The 22,972-nt window shown below is 46.0% G+C and overlaps 1 protein-coding gene across 1 annotated transcript in view; it reads right to left on the bottom strand.

Annotated features, from left to right (window-relative positions):
- The window catches only part of Sh3rf2 (SH3 domain containing ring finger 2), a 105,573-nt gene that overhangs the window by 2,666 nt on the left and 79,935 nt on the right, over nt 1-22,972 (bottom strand). The window contains 4 exon segments of the mRNA XM_075968759.1: nt 1,379-1,737; nt 4,678-4,922; nt 12,255-12,425; nt 13,805-13,896. Coding sequence (XP_075824874.1) covers nt 1,379-1,737; nt 4,678-4,922; nt 12,255-12,425; nt 13,805-13,896 — 867 coding nt within the window.

Here is a 22,972-nt window from a genome sequence, read left to right on the forward strand (position 1 = left end):
TTCTGATTCTCACATTTCCAGTGTGATCTTGGGACGTCGAAGTTAGGGGGTTGTGTCTGATGACTTGGGATATTGGACAACTGGGATCCTTTAGATTGCATGAACATTGGAAGTTGGAATAAGCACTCCCAACCCTTCTGTCAGTCACCATGAACTTTTCCAAATGCATTTCTGTACAAGCTGAGTGGAAAGAACCTGGGCTTTTGTATCGAATACAGATGTCAGCTGCGTGGCTCTGGGCAATGTTATTTAACTCCCCCAAGCTTTTGCTTCCTCATTCTACATGAGGATGAAAATAATACCTACCTCAGAGGGTTGTTATTGGGGTTTAATGAGACGGCACACATGGAGCGCTGTGCATGGTTGTCTGCTAGCATACTCAGTAGTTAGCTTAGCAAATAGGAGGGAACTCCATCCCACCCATGTTATTGTAGGGCGTGGGTGACAACGATGGGATGGTGGTGAGGGTGGTAGTGGGGGGGATGGTTGGTGAGTGCAGTGATGCTCAGTAAACTGAAGGATCGTGAGGAACATCACCTGATTCCTTCATGTCACCTTCTCCTTTTCATCGTCTCTCTTGCTTCAAGGACCTTATAAAACTCCATGTCTTCTAGCGCAAAAATCTCCAGATGTTAACAGATCTGGTTGATTCCATAGATGTCACAATAAGTTAGCTGTTAGAATTACCATTCGATGTGACTTGGGCATCACTTAAATTCTCCCTTGTCTTAGTTGTTCCTGTCATCTGATGAAGTTATGTATCAAGCCCTGTGAAAATACTGCACATATCTTACACAATGTCATCTCCAAGCCCATGGATGGCCATTATTATTATTTACCTAACATCTTTTAGATTTGTTTTTATTTTATGTATATGGGTCTGTCTTGTTTGCATGTCTCAATGTGCACCACGCGTGTCCCTGCCGAGGTCAGAAGAAGGCATCACGTCTGGAATTGGAGTCGTGGGTGGTTGTGAAGTCACCATGGGGGTTCTAGGAACTGAATCCTGGTCCTCTATAAGAGCTGCAAGTCCTTTTACCTGCCAAGCCATGTCTCTAGGCCCTATATTATTATTTCTATGAATGAGGCAAATAAGTAAATCATGAATGAATAAACAAAGGCCCAGAAGGGTGAAGTGCTTTAGCCAGAGCCACCTAACCAGAGCAGTGATTCAAATCAAGCCATGTTTTTTTCCAGGACGTTTCTGGATCATGAGGAGTAGGTTTATGAAGGAGAAGGCGTGCTTGGTGTGAGGGAGGTGGGACTGTGTTGTGTGTGTAAAGATTTTATTGGAGGCCGCCAGTGTAGTTGGCCATGTCCATGGTGTGCAAAGCTGGGAGGCTAAAGAGTCAGGCTCCCAAGTACACTCCGTCCCTACCTTTTCGGTGCCATTTTTTGAATTTTCTGGTTTCACTAGGATCGAGGGTGGGGCAGAGGCAGGCGGCTTGGGCGGCGGCTCACTCTTGATGGGAATCTCTTTGCCTTCCATGATGAGGGAACTGGCTGCTGAGTGGATCCTGGTCTTGCCACCTCTGCTGCTGCAGGTCAGGGCAGGCTCCCCAGTAGAAATGGGTTTAGACCCCATATCTACCATCATGGGTGCTGGGGAAGAGGTCATTCCCTGCGGCTGACAGAACTGGAACTTCTGAGGCCGGATCACCATGGTGGGGCTGCGCCTGAGGGATCCCACCATGAAAGTGGGGATCCCTGACTGCACTGGTCTCTGCAAGGATCCATCTGCAGGATGACAGAGCAGTATCAGCAATAGGAAGGCTGACAGAGGATTGCATGCAGGCTGGGTATGCACTGTGTCCGATATTGGGAATAGATTGGTAAGGCTTTTCTAATATGACTGCTTGCACTCTCCTGGGGTCTTTCAAAGGTGACCTATTCTATTTTTAGTGCTATTTGCTGTCACTGGCAGCAGGTAAATGTCTAGTTGAATGCTGTGTGAGGTAGCTGAAGGAATGCTGCTTCCATTTATGTCCCCTCTGCCCCCTTTTCTCTTCCTCTAGCCCTTTAGGATGGCTAGGGAAACAGACACACAAAGTTTCACAGAGAAAAGCAAACACAGAGGCAGACAGGCCAAAAAGTAAGAAGAAAGTGAGCAGGCAACAGAGCAGGAGGGCTGAAGAGGGAGAGGAGGCTGGTGTCATCCCTGTGTGCTGAAAAAATTGTTAATAGAAACTTTAAGTGTGGGGGTGGGGCAGCCACTGAGAACGCCTCCTGTGCTCATCGTCTTTGTTTACTCCCTGATGCTCAGCAAAGGTTCCCAAACACACCATGGAGTGTGGATTGCTTCTTACAGGATATCCAACCTGCCAAGCAGCGCCTGAAGTCACAGATGCTTGCTGGCTGTCACTATTATGTGAAGGACAGTGCAGTGTGCCTAGCAACACAAAAGTCTGACTGTGTGTGTGTGTGTGTGTGTGTGTGTGCGTGCTTCATGTAGGCAGTCCTTCCTCAGTTAATGGAAACCAAGTCCTCCCCAAGAGGCTCTAAGAAGAAGGTCCCATTCCTTGGACGTAAGTTCTATAGGTGACCAAAGAAATGGGAGGCTCCTTGCCTTTGGAGAAAAAACTCTGCAAAGCATTGTGGGTCATTCTCAAAGGGTCTCCAAACATTTGAAGAACCATATATTATCGACGATGGTCTTTCTTGACAGTTCTTGGACACATTTTTTTTTCCTGACACAGGGTTTCTCTGCATAGCCCTTGCTGTCTTGGAACTCACTCTGTAGAAGAGGCTGGCCTTGAACTCACAGAAATCTGCCTTCCTGTACCTCCCAAGTGCTGGGATTTAAGGTGTGTACCACTATTGCCCAGCTTGGACACACGTTTGAAACAAAGTCATCCATGTCTAGCATGGAGGGCCTGAGCCAAGCCACACTTTGTGTTGTGGTTGTGAACCTTCACCAAGCAGGAAGTTATCATGGACAATGAGCTCAGGTGTATTCTCAGCTGCTGCAAGCATGTTGTGATTTGCCGAGTCTGACCTTTCCATTTCCACATTTGTTTTTCCACTGATTAGTAGCGGCATAGGCCTTTGGAGAGACTGACAGCTTGACCCACCTCACCTTGGAAAGTGGGAGAAAGGAAAGCTTCTGTAACTAGGGAAGTCAAAACAATACCAGACAGACACGTCCTTGACTCCCATAGATGTGCGGGGAAATTTGACTTTTTTTGCCTATCTGGTTATCTGGTCAGTTTCCAGTTTTCAAGAGACCTAATACTCTCTTATTACGTGTGTATACAACACAAACAGTCTAAGTTCCAGGTCAATCAAGAGTTACACAGCCTAACGAGGTAGTGTATTAAAAATATGTGAGCTATCGTAAGTGGAATGCAATTCTTTGCATGGCTAAGTGGTCTGGACTGGGGGAACATCTCAACCCTAAACAAGCTCAGGATGTAGATGGACCGAAGATAATCTGTTTAGTTGTAGTAGTAACGAAGTGATTTCTATACTAATAATTAATGTGACTTTATCAATAACTTTTTTTAAAAGCCATGTTCTCAAGAGATTGTTATATGTATGGTTAGCCTAGTAGCTAAATCGGATAGGGATACTGTGCCAACATGGTATAACACATGGAGGGTGATGAGCTGAGTATTATTGTTTCCATTTTACAAATGAGGAAAATAAAGAGGGCAGGAACTTGTACAAGGCTGTTAGGGTGAATAATTGGTGGGGGGGCAGGAAAGAGGGGGCTGAAGCCAGAAACTGGAGATACGGGTGGGCACAGTTAGAGGCTATGCCAGTTATTAGATGGAAAAGACGGGGACAGGGAGAAGTGAAGACACTTGCTTTCTTTTGTTCTTGGGGACTTCCCCTTGCAGCATACTGTGTCCCTTGTGCTACTCCTCTGTCCTGCGTCTCATGCTTTAATCATTTGGTGAGATGGCCCGAGAGACGGCAGGGCCAGTTTTAAGCTGGGGATGTAGAACTAAGTGTATGTCCCACACTGGGATTGTGGCTAAAAGGGATCCTTTCTTGCTTTGTACAATGAGGTTTCAGAATCTTTCCTGAGTCCCTGAAAATGAAATCTCATGCAGAAGTTTACTATGTTGATAATTAATAACAGCATGGTATTGATGATAGATGTGCATATACTGCCGTGTGCTCAGTATGGATATTATAGATGGAAAAAAGAAAGCCATGGAACGGTGCACACCGTGTGACTGGAAGGTGTCTATCAATCTGGAAAAATCTGGACCTGGTGGGCCAAAGTAAGATGAGAATCTTACTTTTGTATAACCTTTAAAAAAAGGACTTCTCTGCATGGGTTACATAAACAATATAGTAGAAAATGGGTTCTAAGTACTGTCTCTAGAGTCTTGTCTTCTCTTCCCAGGCCCTGCCTGCTCAAGGGGTGTCTCCAGAACACAGTCTGAGAAGCACTGAACCAGCAATGTCAGCCTTTGTGTGGGTCCCCCCTTGGCTACAATCCAATTACATGCTGCCATCCCGTTATTCACCGTGTATGTATGAATGGACCAGACGGAAGGGGTCTTCAGTAGGCCTAGGCTACACTCAATAAAGGCACTCCTCCCTTGGGAACTATCCTTTGCAGAGGCTCAGCTCAAAACCAGTTCTTTTTGTGAGAACCCTCCAGTGTGCCCCAATCGGAATCCCTGCTGTTTGGCTCTAGGCACGTACCTCTCTGCCACCACTTACTCTTTCTCATGCTGCTCCGCCCTTTCCGAAGAGACCCTTGTCCCGGAGTCCCCGGGCTGGCTGTGCTCCCCGCAGGGTTAACCACGGCAGTGGGCACAAAGACAGATTTGAAGGGTCGGTTTTGCCGGGGATCACCTTCTGAAAAGCTACCCTGGGAGGACACAGAGGAGGTGGGTAATGCCCATGTGGTGTAGACAGTGGGACTCCGGGGATCTGGAAAACTAGTTGTCTTTCTAGCTGTTGAACTATTTTGTAAAAGAGAAGAAATGGAGAGAGAAAATGTTCAGTTAAGAGTCCCATTTCTTTTTTAAACAGCTCCCAACCATATGAATGTAGCCACCCTTGACCATCCACACCCATTCTTTTGTCACCCACAGATTTGCCTATCCCACCTCCCTGCACCTTAATAACTATGTGGGTCCTGACATTAGGGAGATGGGCTTATGAAGTCCTGGAAGACCCTGCACCCTCAAACTTCAATTTTTCCTGTAGCTCGGATCACCCTTCACCCCACGCTCCTTCAGCCCAAGGTCAGGGCCCAGGCCTTATGTGAGCTCACTGCTCTTTTCTTGCTTTGTTTGCTAAGTTTCGGTTTACTCAGTAGCTTTCCCACTCAATGCTAAACCATCTGAAGGTGAGGGGTTCTGAGATTTATTTTATAGCCTCTGCTATCTGCCCGTCCTGCTGATTAATGTGTGTGTCGAACGGCAGCCTCAGCCTCAATTCCTTGAGAGTTTTTTCTAGTCATTTTGGTTAGCACACGTTGAGGGTTTACTGTAAGCCAGCCACTGGCCAGGTACTTCACACATATTAACGTGAGCTCTTTGTGACAGTTTTCCAAGACAGTGCACTTTCCCTATGGCTTTATAGACTTTTTAATTTGTAAATTACACAGAGCATTTCTGGGACTAGAGAGCACACTTAATTGGTAAAGTGTTTGCTGTGAAACCGCTAGGACCCCAAAACAATCTCCAGCATCCAGTTATGAAAAGCCAGCTGAGGTAGTAGTATCATCTGGGGAGGGGGAGACAGGCGGATCCCCGGAGCTTGCCGGCCTAGCCCAATTGTTGAGTTCTAGGTCCCAGTGAGAGACCCTAGCTCAAAAGACGAGGTAGATAATTCCAAAGGAATGACACTTGAAGTTGACCTCTGGCCTCCACACCCACTTGCACATACATGTGCATTCTCTTACACACACACACACACACACACACACACACACACACACACACACACGGTGTATGTGGGGAAAGATAGACACACAGAGGCTCATGGTTACTTGGCCAAGCAATTACTGGACTGGAGGTCTGGTAAACCAGGTCTGAGCCAGCTCTCTGCACCACTTCAGAACTATACCAACTCTGGGGCTAGTTGGAGAAACAGAGAAAATTTGTCTGTTTTGCACCTGGAATCAACTTAGGCAGCTTGCAGCCGAGGTGACTTTGTAAGATGCTAATGCTTCAATCTTGGGCTGCGATGTCATGAGCAGCACTGAAGTTTTGTAAACAACAAGCTCATGAGCACTGTTTCCAGTCCTGTGAAGTATATGGTCATAGCTGTTACTTGACATGCCTTTCTCTCTCTCAACTGACCCAAACCTAGCATCCTGTCTCTTATGGGCAGTCCATCAGTCACTCTGTCACTCTGCTGATTAAATAGCCTCTGATAATTGCACAGAAATGACGAGCTCTATCAGCGCCCTGGTATAGAAAGTCTTCCGGGTGTCCTATCCCCCAGCGCCCTCCATAGTTTTCTTTAGGTTATTTCTTCTCATTCTTCCTCATTCTCTTGCCATCTATTCTGCCTATCAAGAAACCACGATGTATACTATAATAATGAGACAGGGTTGTATGAAAGCAGGCAAGCTATTGTTTAACTGTGACCAATGCTACTCAAGAAACAGGCTGTTGAGTGTTCTAAGAATGGATGCCTGCAGCAAGGGACCTTGTATCCAGAGCTGTCAACCTGGGCTGGTCCCCATGGTGTGGTCAATAGGGAGTGGAGTGAACCATTAGTGAGAAAACAAGTCTGTATTCTAGAGATGAGGCCTGGGAAGTGAAGAAGATCTCCAGCAAATGACTTCTATAGCAGAGTGCAGCTGATCTGGGTTTGAACAAGAGGCCTCTGGGAGTTACTTGCTGCAAAGTGCATCAGCAACAGGCAAGACTAGTTCCCAAATTGTTTCCAGCAGGAGAAACAGAAGCAAGGACAGAATCGAACTAATTAGGCTCAAGTCAGTCTCATTCCACCAGTCCCTTCTTTGAACGACTGTTTATGGCACCAGGTATAAACTCAGCACTGGGCTTGATTCCAGGAACTCCTAAACTGTGATTTTTTTTCCTATCCAATGCTGACTCCCTCTATGTCTTTTGGCAAAAAGCTTAGCACTTACCCAGCATTTTCTTCCAACATCAAAGCACTTTGCTAACTTGTATTAATTAATCCCTAGGAAACCCCAAACCTGAAGACATTATGATCCTTGTTCTCAGAGGACACTGAAAGGCATTCTGGGCTTAAGTGGGAGGAGTGGATATTCTGGTTTGCTCTGCTAACACAGGTCCCTGTGTCCCTTTCTGTCTGTGACGTTAGACCTTATTCTGTTTTCAAAGAGAGCATTCCACATAGAGTTCTGCTGGATTTGCCATGGGAAGCAGCCTCCTACTAAGGAGAAATGTTGAACTTTGGCCATCTTTCTCATATCTGTGTGGGGAACAAAAGGTCACAGTGATGACTCCTTGTCACGTTCCCCTACCCATAAGACACAAGGCAGGCATACTTGTCTTTGAAGGCTATGATACAGAGCCATCCTGCCTAGCTGCAAAGACAGGGATCTACTGGGAGGATAAGAGCTTGGGGGAAAGAACCTGGGAACAGGATGCAAGTGGGCAGCTGAAGGTTCAGTGTGGGGGGGATCTGAGGCAGGAGTGTGGATCAAAAGTAACTGCTGGCCTCATCATAATGACCTCAGCTTTCCTGTATCCTTTCCTCCATGGCTCCTGTTTCAAAGTCCAAGTATGACTGCAAGATTGGTCAAACAAAACTGCCATGGCGGCACACACCTGTAATCCCAGCATTGGGGAGATGGAAGTAGAAGGTAAGTATCTCCATTAGGGTTTCTATTGCTGTGCAGAGACTCCATGACTACAGCTACTCTTATAAAGGAAAACATTTAATTGGGGCTGGCTGACAGGTTCAGAGGTTTAGCTTATTGCCATCATGGCAACATGCAGGCAGACATGGCACTAGAGAACCGACATCTGGATACTCAGGCAGCAGGAAGAGAAAGACACTGGGCCTGGCTTGAGTATGTGAAACCTCAAAGCCCATCCACAGTGACACATTTCCTTCAACAAGGTCACAGCTACTCCAACAAAGTCATACTTCTTAATAGTCCCACTCCCTGTGAGTCTACAGGGGGTCATTATCATTCAAACCCCCACAATAAGAAACTCAAGATTAGCTTCATTTACACAGTAAGTTCCAAGCCAGTCTGGGTTACACAAGACCACCAACCTGTCTCATGCACCACCAACCTGTAAGAAAAGATTAGTTATGGATGGGATGAGGAGAGAGTTGAGGACCACTACTTTCTGAGAGCACACAGGACAAAGACTCAAGGGGATTTGGTGCTTTTAAGAAGGGATTTGGATGCTGGACAGATGGACACTGTAAACCTTTCATATATCTTCGGGGTGGAAGAAAAGAGACTTCTTGGAAGCAGAGGTTTAGCTGTGGTTAATAAGAGCTGGGCACATTGGTAGCTGGAGTATTTTTTTTTTTTTTACTATGGGCCCACTTACTGAAATTTAAATTGAAACCTTGCCATTTTGGTCATTTTTTTTGGGGGGGGGGGAGAAATTCTCGCTGTGTAGCCCTGTCTGCCTTGATATCCACTACATAGCTCATCCTTGTCTCAAACTCCTGCCAATCCTCTTATCTTAGCCTCCCGGAATGCTGGGATTACAGGCCTGTGTCACAGTGCCCAGTTCTGGTCAGTCTTTAGAGACAGTTAATTCCTAAACTCTTTTGTCAGGGCACGATGCTTTAAAAGCAAAGGTTTCAGTGCCCAGGGGACACCTCACATCTCTGAGCCCTCAACTGTTGGCATTATATATCAAGGGAGCTAATGACATTACAGAGCCATCGTTGTTAACAGGAAACAGGCAAGGGAGGTGTCAAAGAGCAGAAAGGAGCCTTGCCTGTGTTGCCTAACCTACTAGGTTCTCACGTAGGACTTGGTAGTAGCAGAAACAAAGATGACAAAGGACAATATTTTTCAGTTCTGAGAAGTGGGAGGATGAAACATAACAGAAGGATGGTAGGACCAGGGCCTAGGTGTACCCAGCTGGAAAATTTGGCAAATGTTCACATCTAAGGTTAGTGAGGTCGGGAGCTTTCTTTGTATGAGAAATACTGTCAAGGAAATAACACTCAGATTCCTTCTACCACAAGAGCCCTTAGGAACAGAGATACTTGTTCTTCTTGGGAATGCCACTTCCCCACAAGAAAACCATGCCCCAACCTTAACACCTCACAATCTGCTAATGTTCAGATTTCTGTGGCCTTGGAAACAGGCTCAGCTCACTGTCAAATCTGTGGTGCTGGAACCCCACCACTGTCTGGCATGCAGCCATTTCAGGGGGGTGAGCACAGATATGCACGGTCCGCATGTCTGGGTGTACTGGGTGTCTGCTTAAGAGAAAACCAAGGAAGAGAACGGAAGCAGAAGCACTGGGAAGCTGGAATCCCACATGCACACGGTGACCACACATTCCGATCACCCCAGGGCACTGAAGGCTTTCCTCGGTTTATACTTCCTCAAAAATACTCACATAGAGACGGTAAATGTCTGCCTACTCTCATTCATCCTAATACTTTGATGACGCATTCAGGACTCTGGGCTAAGGCTGATATATAAGCAAAGACGTTGGCAGTCGGCATGGGTCCTAGACTCCTTAGGTCAGATGCCACAGAAGATAGTCATGCCCCTTTCTCCTTACTGTCCCTTCGCAGTCATCCCAACTTCTTTTCAATACCTTCCTGCTTTGGTTTATCTCATCAGACTCCACGACCCATGACAGCTGTCGCAATCGCCTCCTGTCTAGATCTGCCTCTCCTCTTATTCCTTGAGGATTTTAGCTTCTGGCTCCCCTATTAGTCTCTTGACACCTCACCACACCGCAATGATCTCATCTAATCTCGTCTAATTAATGGCTTTAAATAGCATCTCAAGACCAGGGCTCTCTCAGTGCTAGCCGTGCGTACTTAGTGGCCCACCAGGATCTTTACTTGTGTTACCATCAGACACCTCACACTTAATCTGCTGGGAAGTAAGTGTTTGCATCACAGCTCAAACCCCTCTGCTGGTATTTTCATCATTGTCCTCCTAATAAAAGAGACACTCTCTTTTGGTTAACCGGGTTGTGGGGGGGGATCGCACATTCACCTTGAATCCTCTCCCCTTCACACCTGATATTTAGTGTTAGAAAACCTCTGATGCCTCTAGTTTTAAGGCATTTGTGGACTCTGCATCCTCAGATTCCCACCACATATGCTGACAGCATGATGACTTACCCTCTCTGAAGGATCCTTACGGTATTCTCTTAGCTAGATTTTCTGTCTCTACTCTTTCTTCGCTACAGTCTATTCTCAAACCAGCAAACAGAGAGCTTATGGCTAAACATAGGTTAGATTGTGGTACTCTTCTGCTCAAAACTGCTATGAAGCTAAAACCAAACCCTTCATTATGATCTAAGAATTCTAGATGACTTGGCCCCATTTGCCATTCTGACCTCATCTTCTATCGGTCTCCCCCCTCATTTGCTCTTGTCCAGTCTAGTTGGTTTTCATGTCAGGTCCATTCCTACCCCAGGGCTGTTGAACTTGCTGTTTCTGTGGCCTAGAATGTACTTCTCTTCAAGATCAGCTTAGCTTACCTCCCCATTTCCCTCATTAAGGTCAAATTCTTACACACAGATGTAGGTGCATGCATGTGTGTTTTATTTACAAATATTTCCCCAGGTCCAGGAAATCTGATGTATAGTTAACATCAAGGAACTGGAGAGATGGACCAGCAGTTAAAAGCACTCGTTGCTCTTTCAGAGGCCCTGAGATTGGTTCCCAGCACCCATATGGTAGATCACAGCCATCTGTAACTCCAGTACCAGGAGATCTGGTGCCCTCGTCTGGTCTCTGAGGGCACCAGACCTGCACACAGTGCACATGCATACATGCAGGCAGAACACTCATACACACAGGATCTATAAAACATTAAATATGTTTGAAGCGATGAAAGCGTTAGCTACACACACTTTTGGTTTGCCTTTCTTTCAACAAATTCTAAGCACCTTACATTGAAAGGAATAGCTATGATGTCCCAACTTCTGTCACATAAAAACCCAAAACAAGAAAAATTAAAAAATACTTTTTATATAACTTTGGTCCTTGAGGACCTCATCTTTGCCTATACTTATCTAGACAGGGGTCCTTCTGCCTCGCCAGCTAGCCATGTGGAAGAAACTCTATTAAGCGTGGAGCCTTTTATCGAACCCAGACCTTCTAAATGGTATTCCCTGCTTTTCTCTGTTGTCACCATGACCTCAGTCTAGCTTCTGGCACACACGGTCACTCACGATCCCTTTGTCCTTTGCTTCCCACAGGTTAAACCTCCCCACTGTATCAGTTTCTTCCACGCTGTAGTTTGTTCTTTTCTCACCATTGTTGCTGCCCTCCTCCAGACACAGTGCCCCACCGAAGGGAAGGTCTGCCAAAGTGGCAGTGGGGCTTGGATGCTCACAGCATCTGTCACTAGCCTGGAGTTTGTGACCCACTGATAAGTCACAAAGACAGGGTTTGATGGGTGCCTCAGAGCTGGGCAGGTGGGGCTGGAGGAATCACAATAAACTCGCGGTCTGCAGGACTTGATGGGCACAGTGTGGAGAGACAGGACAAGCTGAGGGTCAGTGGCATTGATTAGGTACGTCACTGGGAACACTGGGAAGAAAGGCTCCCTCAGCGTAACCAGTCTTTGATCCAGGGCATGGCTGGACAAGTATGGATCTGAATCCATGGAAATTCTGTCTCATACTTGAGTGTCCTGCGAACCTTCCAAGATGCTCCAGGGAGGCATTTGGTCACATTTTCCAATGAGTTGGTCAATGGTATTGTTTTGATGTCAGATGTGATGTGGGAAGTCTGAGACTCGGCAGCAGAAGGCCTCAGAGGCAGTCCTAAGCCGGCCATCTCACTGCGCGTCAATGCCTTCATCTGGAGAATAACACACGCCAGGCTCTTTGCATGGCCGGAGAGTTAAATGAGGCAAAGCTGGGCACTGTGCTTCACACCTGTAGTCCTAGCACTGGGAGTCTGAGGCAGGAGGATTGTGGGTTTGAGGCCAACTTGGCTAAGTTCCAGGCCAGCCTGTAAATACACAGTGAGACCTCTGGGGGAGTGTGGTTATAAATATATTGTGTGTAAGTTAATGAGATGCAAAGGCAAAAGCTACTTCTAGGCTTTTACTCTGAAAAGGCCCCGAGTCCATCATCCATTCAACCCACGCAAGGGCCCTGGAGACTCACCTGAAAACGGGGATGACGTAGTCACTTGGAAAGATGCCAGCTCGTCCCGTGACTAAGGAGAGACCCCTTAGCCAGCCATCTTGGTACTTCCCCAAAACCTTGATGCCTTCTCCCTTCTGCAGGTCCAGCTCCTCAGGTCCGTGGGCTGAATAAGTGTGCAGGGCTACAAACCTGGAAACACAAGGAGCTCGTAAAGGAGGCGGGGCACGCCTGGGGAGGGCGCAAAGCTGAGGAAGGGCTGGGGGAGGCCAGTCCTCGAGTGCACCTGCCAGCACCTAGCAACAAACGCCATTAAAAAATGGAAACTTAACCATGGAAGGCAGACAGAAGTGGAACAACCTGGCTGAAATGCCAGTGGGTCTCCTGCCTTTGTCTCTTCACTCCATAGGGCACGGTACAGCTGGCAATCAGATAGGCCAACATGGGCACTGGGACAATGGGGAACTGACTTCCAGTAGAGAAGAGACTTGAAGGACAGGATCAGTGGCAGAGGTGTCTGACAGTCCACGGTAATGCTTTCTCACTACTGTCTGCTGCCCTTCTGAAGACAGCAAGGCTCAGGGGGACAGGAGTCATCACAGAAGCCTCTCTGAAACCCTCTTTGAACTGAGAGTAGGGGTTGGTTTGCCATCTAGGAGCGGCCTGGGAGACAGCTGGATGCCAACTGCCAACTGGGAAGGAGGAGGCAGGGCTGACTGTCATTATTATTTCTGCACATAATGATTCCACTGGCTCAACAGTAGGTGGAGGGGGATGGGTTTGTATCATGCAAAAATGTGAGTGAGGAGAAAGAGGACACTGTATTCTCAAGTTCACACAGGAGTCAGGTAGGTGGTGGCCGAGTATGAGTCATGGTGGTGAGGACACCGGGGAACAGAGAAGCTGAGGCTGAGGACATGAGAGCCGCTGCCTCATGGAAGGCATTAAAGGAAGAACATAATTGCCTTGGGTTCGGGGTCACTTTAGCCAGGCGTGGCCAAGCTTTTGACATTGTGACATGATGTTGTCATCTGCAAAATTTATGCCCCATAACTGTATAAGTGAGTTTACAGAAAGTAAAAAAAAGCAAAATAGATATGATAATGTTTTAAGTTAGCTTATGGTTACGTGTTGGGCTGTATCCATAGTTTGGTCTCATGTGGCATGTAGGCTGCAGTTTGGACATGCCTGGCATTCCTTTGAGATCCTAAGGACTGTGAGACACACATAAACTCGTTATCAAAGTGGATCTTATTTGCGAGTGTTCTTACCTACAATGCTGAATCTATCTGTTTTTACTGATTCTAGTAAGTTAGTATTCATTTCTGAACCAATATTTTAAACCTGCAGGGAGACAATAGAGACCGCTCAGTACCCAATCTCCTAGCAGTGCTGTAGTTTCTAATCTGCAGTTTTCTCATCCGCGCTCATCACCATCGGTGGTGGAAAAGGAGGCGGCGTTAGCCGTTTGGATGCTACGGTTTGGACATGGAGACTAGGTGGCAGAGGGTTGCAAGGACAAGAGCTCTGCTCCAGAGGCTAGAGGACGAGGTGCTGAGCTTTTTACTCACATGTTAGTTGAGAGCTGTTGCTGGGAGCTGGGCACGCTGACCATGGCTGTGGAATGTCCTGGGGAGGCAGGTGCGGGCTGAGAAGTGCTGACCTATACAGACAGGAGAGACAACCAAGCAGAACTGGTAAACACCCCAAGCCAGGCAGGTGAACAAATCACAGAGCAGCTTGACACGGTTGAAAACGAACAGCCATGCCCAGCACGGCCAACCCGACCATCTCTCTGGTTTGTTGCTTTGGGTAGAATGACAGGGAGCAGGTGTCTTATGGCCGGTCCAGGTAGTGTTGAGGGCTAAGTTTTCAAAGGAGTGTAGCAGAGTATGGCAGGCTGTCAACTGAGAGCCACAGGACCGTGAGCTCCTCCTGTCCCATCCCACCCAGTTTCTGTGTGAAAACCTGCCCGTGGAGAACAACAGGACAGCCGACTGAGACTCAGCACTTAGCTCCCCCCACCCCGACTTTTAAGAGCCTTCTAAGTATCAACAAATTTAGTCCTCACCGGAGGTAGCTTATTAATCCCCATTTTTTCCATCAGAAGCTGAGACACTTTGGGAGGGACAACAGTTACTTAACTAGGACATACACAATTTAAAATTATGTCTTAGGATATGAGCCGACCTGCTCACTAACTATTGATAACATTAAAACACACACACACACACACACACACACACACACACACACACACACACACACGTCCTAGCAGCGGATACAACAGCTTACAGAACATGATGTGAACCCTTTCCGTTTCTTCCAGATAAAACCAGATCAGCAATGATAGAAACCTCTGAACTCTGCCTACTCTCCTAGGATTCTTCCTTTTGTCTAATAGGCTGATGTGCTTAAAGAAAAGTGTGTGTGTGTGTGTGTGTGTGTGTGTGTGCCTGCCTGTGCCCGTGCATGCACAAAGGTGGAAGTCAGAGAAAATTTTTTAGATATCAGTTGTCTCCACTATACAGGTCCCGCGGATAGAATTCAGAGCTTCGATCATCAGGCTTGGTAGCAAGCACCTTCCCTGCTGAGCCATCTCATTAGCCCTTCCCTTGTCCCCACCTTCTACTCCTTTCTTTCTTTTTTGAGACAGAAACTCTCACTGGGACCCAGGGCTTGCTGATCATGCTAGGCTGGCCAGCCAGTGAGCCATCTCTGGGACTATAAGTACACACCACATCACCTGGGTCTTTCATGTGGCTTCTTGGGGTTGAACTTGTCTTCTCCGTTGTGTGGCAAACATTTGAAAGGCTGAGCTATCTTAGAACATTCTTCTGCTTCCCTTTCTAGCCTCGCCTGTCTTAGGTAGGGTTTCTATCGCTATGACAAAAAACCATGACCAAAACACAAATTGGGGAGGAGAGGGTTTGTTTGGCTTACACTTCTGTAACACTGTTCATTATTAAGGCAGGACAGGAACTCAAATAGGACAGGAACCTAGCGGCAGGAGCTGATGCAGTGAACATAAAGGGGAGTTGTTTACTGGCTTGCTCCCCATGGCTTGCTCAGTCTGCTTTCTTATAGAACGCAGGACCACTAATCTAGGGGATGACACCATCCACTGATGGGCTGGGCTCTTCTCCATCAGTCATTAATGCAGGAAAAGCCCTACAGGCATTCCTACAGCTCTGATCTTATAGAGGCATCTGAGGTTCCCTCCTCTCAAATGACTTTAGCTTGTGTCAAGCTGACATCAAACTGTCCAGCACAATTGACTACTTGGCAACCAGACACACAGGAAACACAGCACTGTTAAGCTGCAACCTTTCCTTTTTTGTTCCTCCCGCAGATGACACATTAACATTAATATCAATATCACAAATAAAAACATCTTACAAACTTAAAATGTCCCATGGTCTTTACAAATTCAAACACTTTCAAGTTTTTATTTTTTTAAATTTCAAAACCTCTTTTACAACCTAAAATCTCCTAAAATTTAATCTCTCAGCTGTGGGATCCCATAAAATAGAAAAAACAAATAATTAAATAATTCCTACTACAAGAATGAAATACCAGGGCAGAGTCACAGTTTGACCAAAGCAATGTCCGCTGTGTGGGATTCACTCACAGTCATCTGAGCTCCTTCGAAGAGCTTGGGTCACATCTCTAGCTCTGTCCCCTGCATCACACACAGCTTGTCTTCCAAGCTTGGGCAGGATTCACTCCCCCCAGCTGCGGCTGTTCTCGGTGGTAGTCCCATGGAACTGGCATCTCTAAAATTTTGGGGTCTCCTGCTGCACCTGGGCTGTGCTTTCACCAATACCCTCTCCTGGGCTCTCTTCACGGTACCAGGCCCCAGCTTCTCTGCATGGCCCCTTCAGTCTTGGGTCTTTAACTGCTACTGAGGTTGCCCCTTCACCGATGGCCTCTCCTGGCCTCTCACAGAGCCAAACCTTAGCTGCTCTCCATGACCCCTTGCCTTCAAAATCATTACCACCTGGGTGACTCTTACATTACCAAGTTAGGTTACCAGCGCGAGGTCCAACCTTGGCCACCGTTGGAACACAGCTTCTGTGTGCTGACTCTCAGGAAACACTTCCCAGAAGACTTTACCTCACTGATGCTGGTCTCTTCTTAATCATCAGTAATTTCACACCTCCAGCTAACCAGCATTAATTATATCAGTGAAACAAAGGTGACTTAGTGGTTCTGGTCTCTAGTTAATTGCAGTTGATTCTTTAGCCCCACCTGGCTGGAACCACATATTCTACCACAAATGTCTGGTAGAATCTCAGTGTCTGCATGGCTCTCGACATTCTTGTCTTCAAACCTCTGACAAAACAGTTCACTGAACTCTCAGTACTGAATGGCTCTTCTAGCCCAAAGTTCCAAAGTCCTTACAGTCTTCCCTAAAACATTTTCAAGTCTGTCACAGCAATACCCCACAATCCTGGCACCAACTTCTGCCTTAGTTTGGGTTTTATTGCTATGAAAAGACTTCATGAGACTGATGCACTTAACTATTGCGCTAACGAGGCACGACCATATCAACTCTTAGAAAGGAAAGCATTTAACTGGGGATGGCTTACAGGTTCAGAGGTTTAATTCATTATTATTATTGTGGGAGGCATGACAGCAGGCAGACATGGACCTGGAGAGGTAACAGAGTTCTATGTCTGGATCCGAGGGCAGAAGGAAAGAGAAAACCACTGGGTCTGGCTTGGGCATAATGAAACCCCAAAGCTGACCCCCAGTGACACATTTCCTCCAACAAGGTCAGACATACTTGAGCAAGGCTGCACCTTCTAATGCCACTCCCTAACCATTCAATATCTGCGTCAAACATATGGGGGCCGTCCTTATTCAAGCCACCGACCTTCCTCTGCTCCTGCTTGTCCCCTCAGCCATGTCATCTCTTTGGCCATGCTGTTTTTGTCATTTGCTTCTCACCTCTTCCCTGTTACTTCCATTTTATATAAAAAATATAAGTCATAAGCACATCACATGCACAGCAAGTATATATGATTTTATGCATCACTTACATAATAGTGTAGATGATGAGTGTATCCATACCACCCAACTCAGAATACAGATGGAAATTGGATATTGTACTTAGCAGCTCTCTGCATCTTTCTAAGTAACCACATGGCTCCCCTCCCTCTGGAGCAGCTGTCCTCAACCTGTGGGTTGTGACCCTTTGGGGTCCCATGTCAGAGAGCTTGCATGTCATACATTTACATCACAACTCACAGTAGCAAAATAAAAAAGCTACAAAGTAGCAATGAAGTAATTTTATAATTGGTGGTCATAACCTGAAGAACTGTATTCAAGGGTCGCAGTATTAGGAAGGTTGAGGACCACTGCCCTCAAGGTAACCTTAGTGCTAAAGTGTGTGCTAATCATCTAATCATTCCGGGCCTTTTCAGTGTAGTTTCTTCCTGGCACACATTTTTTGCACATGCTTCTCTGTTTTGTCTGTTGTGAACATCATATAAAAGAACATGCAATAAGTACAACCTGCGACACGGGGGTTTGCTGTGTATTTGTGGCTCCTGTCTCGTATTTCATGGCAGGAATATACCACCACGGGACTAGTCTATCGTTAATACGCCATTTGGGCGGCTTTTAGTCCGGGGCTGTTATGAACAGTGTTGCTATGAACATTCCTGTACATGTCCCCTGTGCCCATGTACAAGTTTCTCCAGGATATACACCTAGGAATGGAATTGATGGGCCGTAGGGCAGGAGCCTGTTCAGTTTTATTAGGTAATAACAAATTGTTTCCCAGAGTGGCTGTAACAATTTACACATCTGCCAGCAACTAATGACAATTCCTGTTATTTTAGAGTCTTGCCAGCATGAGGCAACACTCAGCTCTTTAATATCTGCTCATGTGCTGGTGTGAGATGCTAACTCATTGTGGTTTTGCATTCATGTATCTGAAATGCCAATGAATTTGAGTTTATTCATTTCCCCTGTTTTCAAATGGTTACCGATGGTTATTATTACATGAAATGTCTGTTCATATCCTTTGTCTTTCCAAAGCCCTCGGGTTATTTATTTTCTCATTAAGTTGTGTAATCTATTATTTTTGGATATAAATCCCTTGTAACTTGTATTTTTTTATTCTGTGGGTTTTTTTTTTCTTCAAACACATGTGTTTTAATTTGAGAAAATAGACAACAAACAAAATCAGCTTCTTTTCATATTTTCTACAGTCTTAAAGTTTAACATTGTACAACACCACACAATCACACACACACACACACACACACACACACACACACACACACACACAGGTATATAATCTTAGAAGTGCAATTTTGACCAACAGGAAATATAAGTAGGAATAATGAAGTTTAGATATCTATACCACAGTCTCCGGAATGCCATTTATTTCAGTGTGGGGTTTTTTTTGATGGACAAACGTAATTATATAATGCTTTTCTATACAATTCTCACTTGAAAAATCTTGGCTACGATGCCCTTTAATCTCGGTGTCGTGAGGTACATTTCTATGTTGCCTTCTGAAAGTTTTACCTTTCATATATAAGTTCTTTAGTCCATATGGAATTGATTTTTGATGAGGGAGTAATCAATCCAGTTTCATCCTTACCCCACATGGGTACCCAATTAACTCAGCTTTGGAGTTCATTCTTCCCTTCTGACCCGCAGAGCTGTTTGCCATAAATCACGTCTCCACATGGTCTGTTTCCAGGTTTTCTAGTATGTTCCACTGGCTTAAAAGAAGCTGCAGCTAAGTATTAGCATGGCTCAGACTTAGTTTTAAAGTAAGAAGGGACATCTGATCCTCAGACCTCAAGCCCCGCCCCAAGCAAACCCCGCCCCATCTCCTTAGCAATCTCTTTGTCCCTGGCTTTTCGTTGCTCCCTCTGAACCTTAAGACTTACTGTTTGTAGAACTCAATAAAAATCAATTTAAAAAAGAGTTACTGTTTGAGTGCCATGAAAAGGAACTCTAGGGGAGTGAATTTGTGGGAGAATACCAACGTTAAGATATTCAAATAAGGGTGTGATGGCACATTCCTACAATCCCAGCACTCAGGAAGCTGAGACAGGAGGATCATGATTAAAGGTCAGCTCCGACCTGTCCTCAACTCCCCTCCTATCCTCTTGCTGTCTCCTGTTTTTCTCTCCGCTGTTCATTAAGCCTCCCTTTTTTCCCTCCCTCCCTCCCTTCCTCCTCCTGTCCTTTTTATTTAATTGTGTGACACGAAGCACTTCTCTGTAGCCCTGGATGGCCGGGAACTTGCCATTTGATCTTGCTGATTGCCTGCTTCAGCCTCCTGAGGGCCACAGTGGACCACCACACCTGGACAAGACGCCGTTTGAGAAGAAATATTGCATGTTCCTGGCTAAAAGCACGACACAATCCATCATTTATTTTGTCTTTTTTGATCCTAATCACTGCAGAAAACTTGATATCATAGTGCCTGCCTGTCATCCCTGCTCTGGGAAAGCCGAGGTAGGAGGGTCAGAAGTTCAAGGTCACTGTTCTTCAACAAGACAAGTTCAAGGCCTGCCTGGGCTACAAGAGGCCCTGTCTCAGAAAAATAAATGTACACTTTAAAGTCTGTAACTTTACACCCAGTACTTGGGAGGCTGAGTCAGGAGGATTGCCATGAGTTTGAGGGCACCTAGATTACACAGTGAGTTCCAAATCAGCCCGAGCTAGGGAGAGAAACTGAAGCAAGCAAGCAAGAAAATAAACAAACACCAAAAGAAAATTACCTTCCTTTTTTTGGTGTATAGAAGTGTGTTTATAAATACTAATTTAAGACTAGTAAACTAGTAACCTTGATAACGACATACCTGTTCTCAATGCATTATTCTGCATTCTTTTGAGTTTTCCATATAGATAATAATATAATCATATAATAACAAATATTCAGCCTTTACTACTTCTTGATTAGTCTGCTGGCCAGGCCCCTAGATAGTCCAGCCTGTGGCAACTGAAGACCTTCAATTGCCTTGCAGCTAAACTTCGGCTGAACTTTACTGTCACTGAGTCAATTACACAAACACAGAGCCCACGGTGTTTGGACAATGGCTACCTCTCACCTTCCAGAATCCTCTTGTATCCAATAGGGATAAGAGAGCCCAAAACACTTCAGACTGTTTTCAAATGTCCTGCTTGTAGCCCAGCTTTCAGAACACACCGGAGCACCTTACAAATGTTCACTGAGTTCTTCCAAGAAGACCGGCATCTAAACCACTGGCACAGATGATCAGTAGGCTAGTGAGGAGAAGGCTCTTCTTACCCAGTTCTTTCTTCCATTGGCATTAAGGAGTCGGTAACACAGGAAAATTGAGGCGCATTGGTAGTTGGGTAGTGTTGCTTTTTGTTTTTATTTTTTTCCCCTTGATATTCCCGACCTCAGTCTCTTTTCCCATTGGATGATTTCCCACAGACACAGGTATTATTTCCCTCAATGGTGGACCTGGTCAAGGATTCAGATAGACAGGCATTTGCTAATACAGAGCCTCATTAGGGCATGCCTGATCCCTTCCAGTCAGCGACTCTTCTGAGTGTCTGTGTTCTAGGTGAGGCCATCTGTGAATGGAAAGGGTTTGAAAAGCAAGGCACAGTTCCCTTGTTTTAAGGGCTGTGTAATCTTATCGAGATAAAATGAGAGTGACCAAAATAAACCTCTGATAATGCAACCATCACAAGGCCTTGTGTTCACAGACTATTCAGTAGAGGCCACACATTCTTAAGCACTTAATTTTCTCATTAAATCCTTATAGCAAGTTAAAAAAAAAACAAGTGCTATTTGCGTGTGTGCACATGCATATGCATTTGTGGGGTGCATGTTTGTGGGTCTGCATAAATGTTCATGTGCAGGCCTGAGGTCAAACTTGGATGTTGTGCCTCAGAAACTATACCCCACCTCTCCTTTAGACAGGGTCTCTCATTGGTCTGAAGCTGGTTGGCCTAATAGCCTAAGCTGGTTGACCTGGGAGCCCTAAAGATCTACTTGTATTTGCTCTTCTAGTGTTCCAAATTAAGTGCTATTATTTCTTTCTCATTCTCTTTTTCTGACAAGATTGCTAAGGCGAACATATGTTATAATGCTTTGTCCAGGACCACAGGGCCAGGTAGTCAGCAGAGGTAGGACCCAAACCCGAGCCGTCTGGTACAGAGTCTGCTGTCTTCGTCCCATCTACGAAGTCTAAGGCAGCACCTGCAGTTTGGAGGTAGGATCCAGCGTGCCCGTGATGGGGCTGGAGAGTTCTCAGAGGACATGCAGCATGCAGACTGGAGCTACAGGTAACAGCCTCCCAAGTTCTCTGTTCCTTATTGGCTGGGCTGAGCTGAGCCAGGGCGGGTTTGCCCAGTTTCCGAGAGTCCGGCAAAAGCATCTGAAAAAGTTCCCAGCCGTCTCTCTCCTGCAGGTTTTCTGAGTGCATTTGATGGATTTCACAAGGCATAGGCAACAGAGCAGAGCCTGGGGGAGAGCAGTCCCAGCATTTGGGTTGGTTCACACATGTGCTCAGCGGTCAAATCAGATGCCACCATATCTAGTGCCACTTGGCTCCTGGTCAAGGGCCAGGTTAAATGGTCATCCCCTGTCTAATTACCAAATATTAATGTTAAGAGTTGTGGCAAGGGCTTCTGGCTTTTATTAATTACAAGAATCTTGAAAAATTAAAAGCCTTTGGCTTTATTATTTTTTTAAAAGATTTTATTATGTATATGTATGCTTGTGTGTGAGCAGGTGCTCATGCAGGCCAGAAAAGGAGGTTATAGGCTCTGGAGCTGCCGTGACAGATGGTTGTGAGCCAAGGTGGGTACTGGAACTGAGCTCAGGTCCTCTGCTGGAAATAGTCTTAACCGCTATTCTATCTCCGGCCACAGCCCTTGGCTTTAGAATTCCAGCATGTGAGAGCCAGAATAGACCTTAAAGACACTTTAATCCGGAGCCTCGGAGAGGGCAAGTGGCATGCTGAGGGTCATTGGTGAAGTTTAACATTAGTCAGGCCAGGTCTACCACAGGGTAAGGGACCATGTCCTGGGAGCTGGTGGGAGCAGATGCTGGATTAGCTTTCCAGGCTGTGTCACTTACTCCTAACAAATCCTCAGGGGTGTTCCCTGTGCAAGCCTCTGCCTTCATGGTGCCTGCATGCGAAAGAGCTCAAGCAACACAACATAAGTGGGAGAGACGGAGGCTAATTAAATGCTTTCTTTAAAGGGACTGGAGATGGAGATCAAATGAGGAATGTTTCTGATGGCTTTTCCGGTTTGGCTCTGCTTTATTATCCGGCTACAATGAACTTCACTTACAACTAACACATCCTCCAACCCCCCCTATCTGGAATGTGTGCTTTTGTGGAGTCCCTTACCTTTTGGGGTTTATACTATTCACGTTATGTACATGGAAAGACCTGGGGTTGGGACATATTCTTCCAATATATGGGAGATTATACTCTAGGGGGTGTGGCGACCTGGCCTGAGGCCCAGGGTGGCAGGTGACTTTGCCCTTCTAGGGACAGAGCCCAAATATTAAAGCACGGACACACTGTTCTCAAGGGAGGGTTTCTATTAAGCTCAAAATTGCTGGCAAGGTATGAGCCAGGAAGGCAAAATGATGAAATCGCTTGAATGTGGCACCAACACCCTTTGTCGCCTGCATGTAGCCCACAAGACCTACATTCACTTGTCACTCATCCACCCTAGAGACTCCTACCCTCCATTTACATATTCATTATTCAATT

This window comes from Microtus pennsylvanicus, chromosome 4 (genome assembly GCF_037038515.1).
Source record: "Microtus pennsylvanicus isolate mMicPen1 chromosome 4, mMicPen1.hap1, whole genome shotgun sequence".
Classification (NCBI taxonomy): Eukaryota; Metazoa; Chordata; class Mammalia; order Rodentia; family Cricetidae; genus Microtus; species Microtus pennsylvanicus.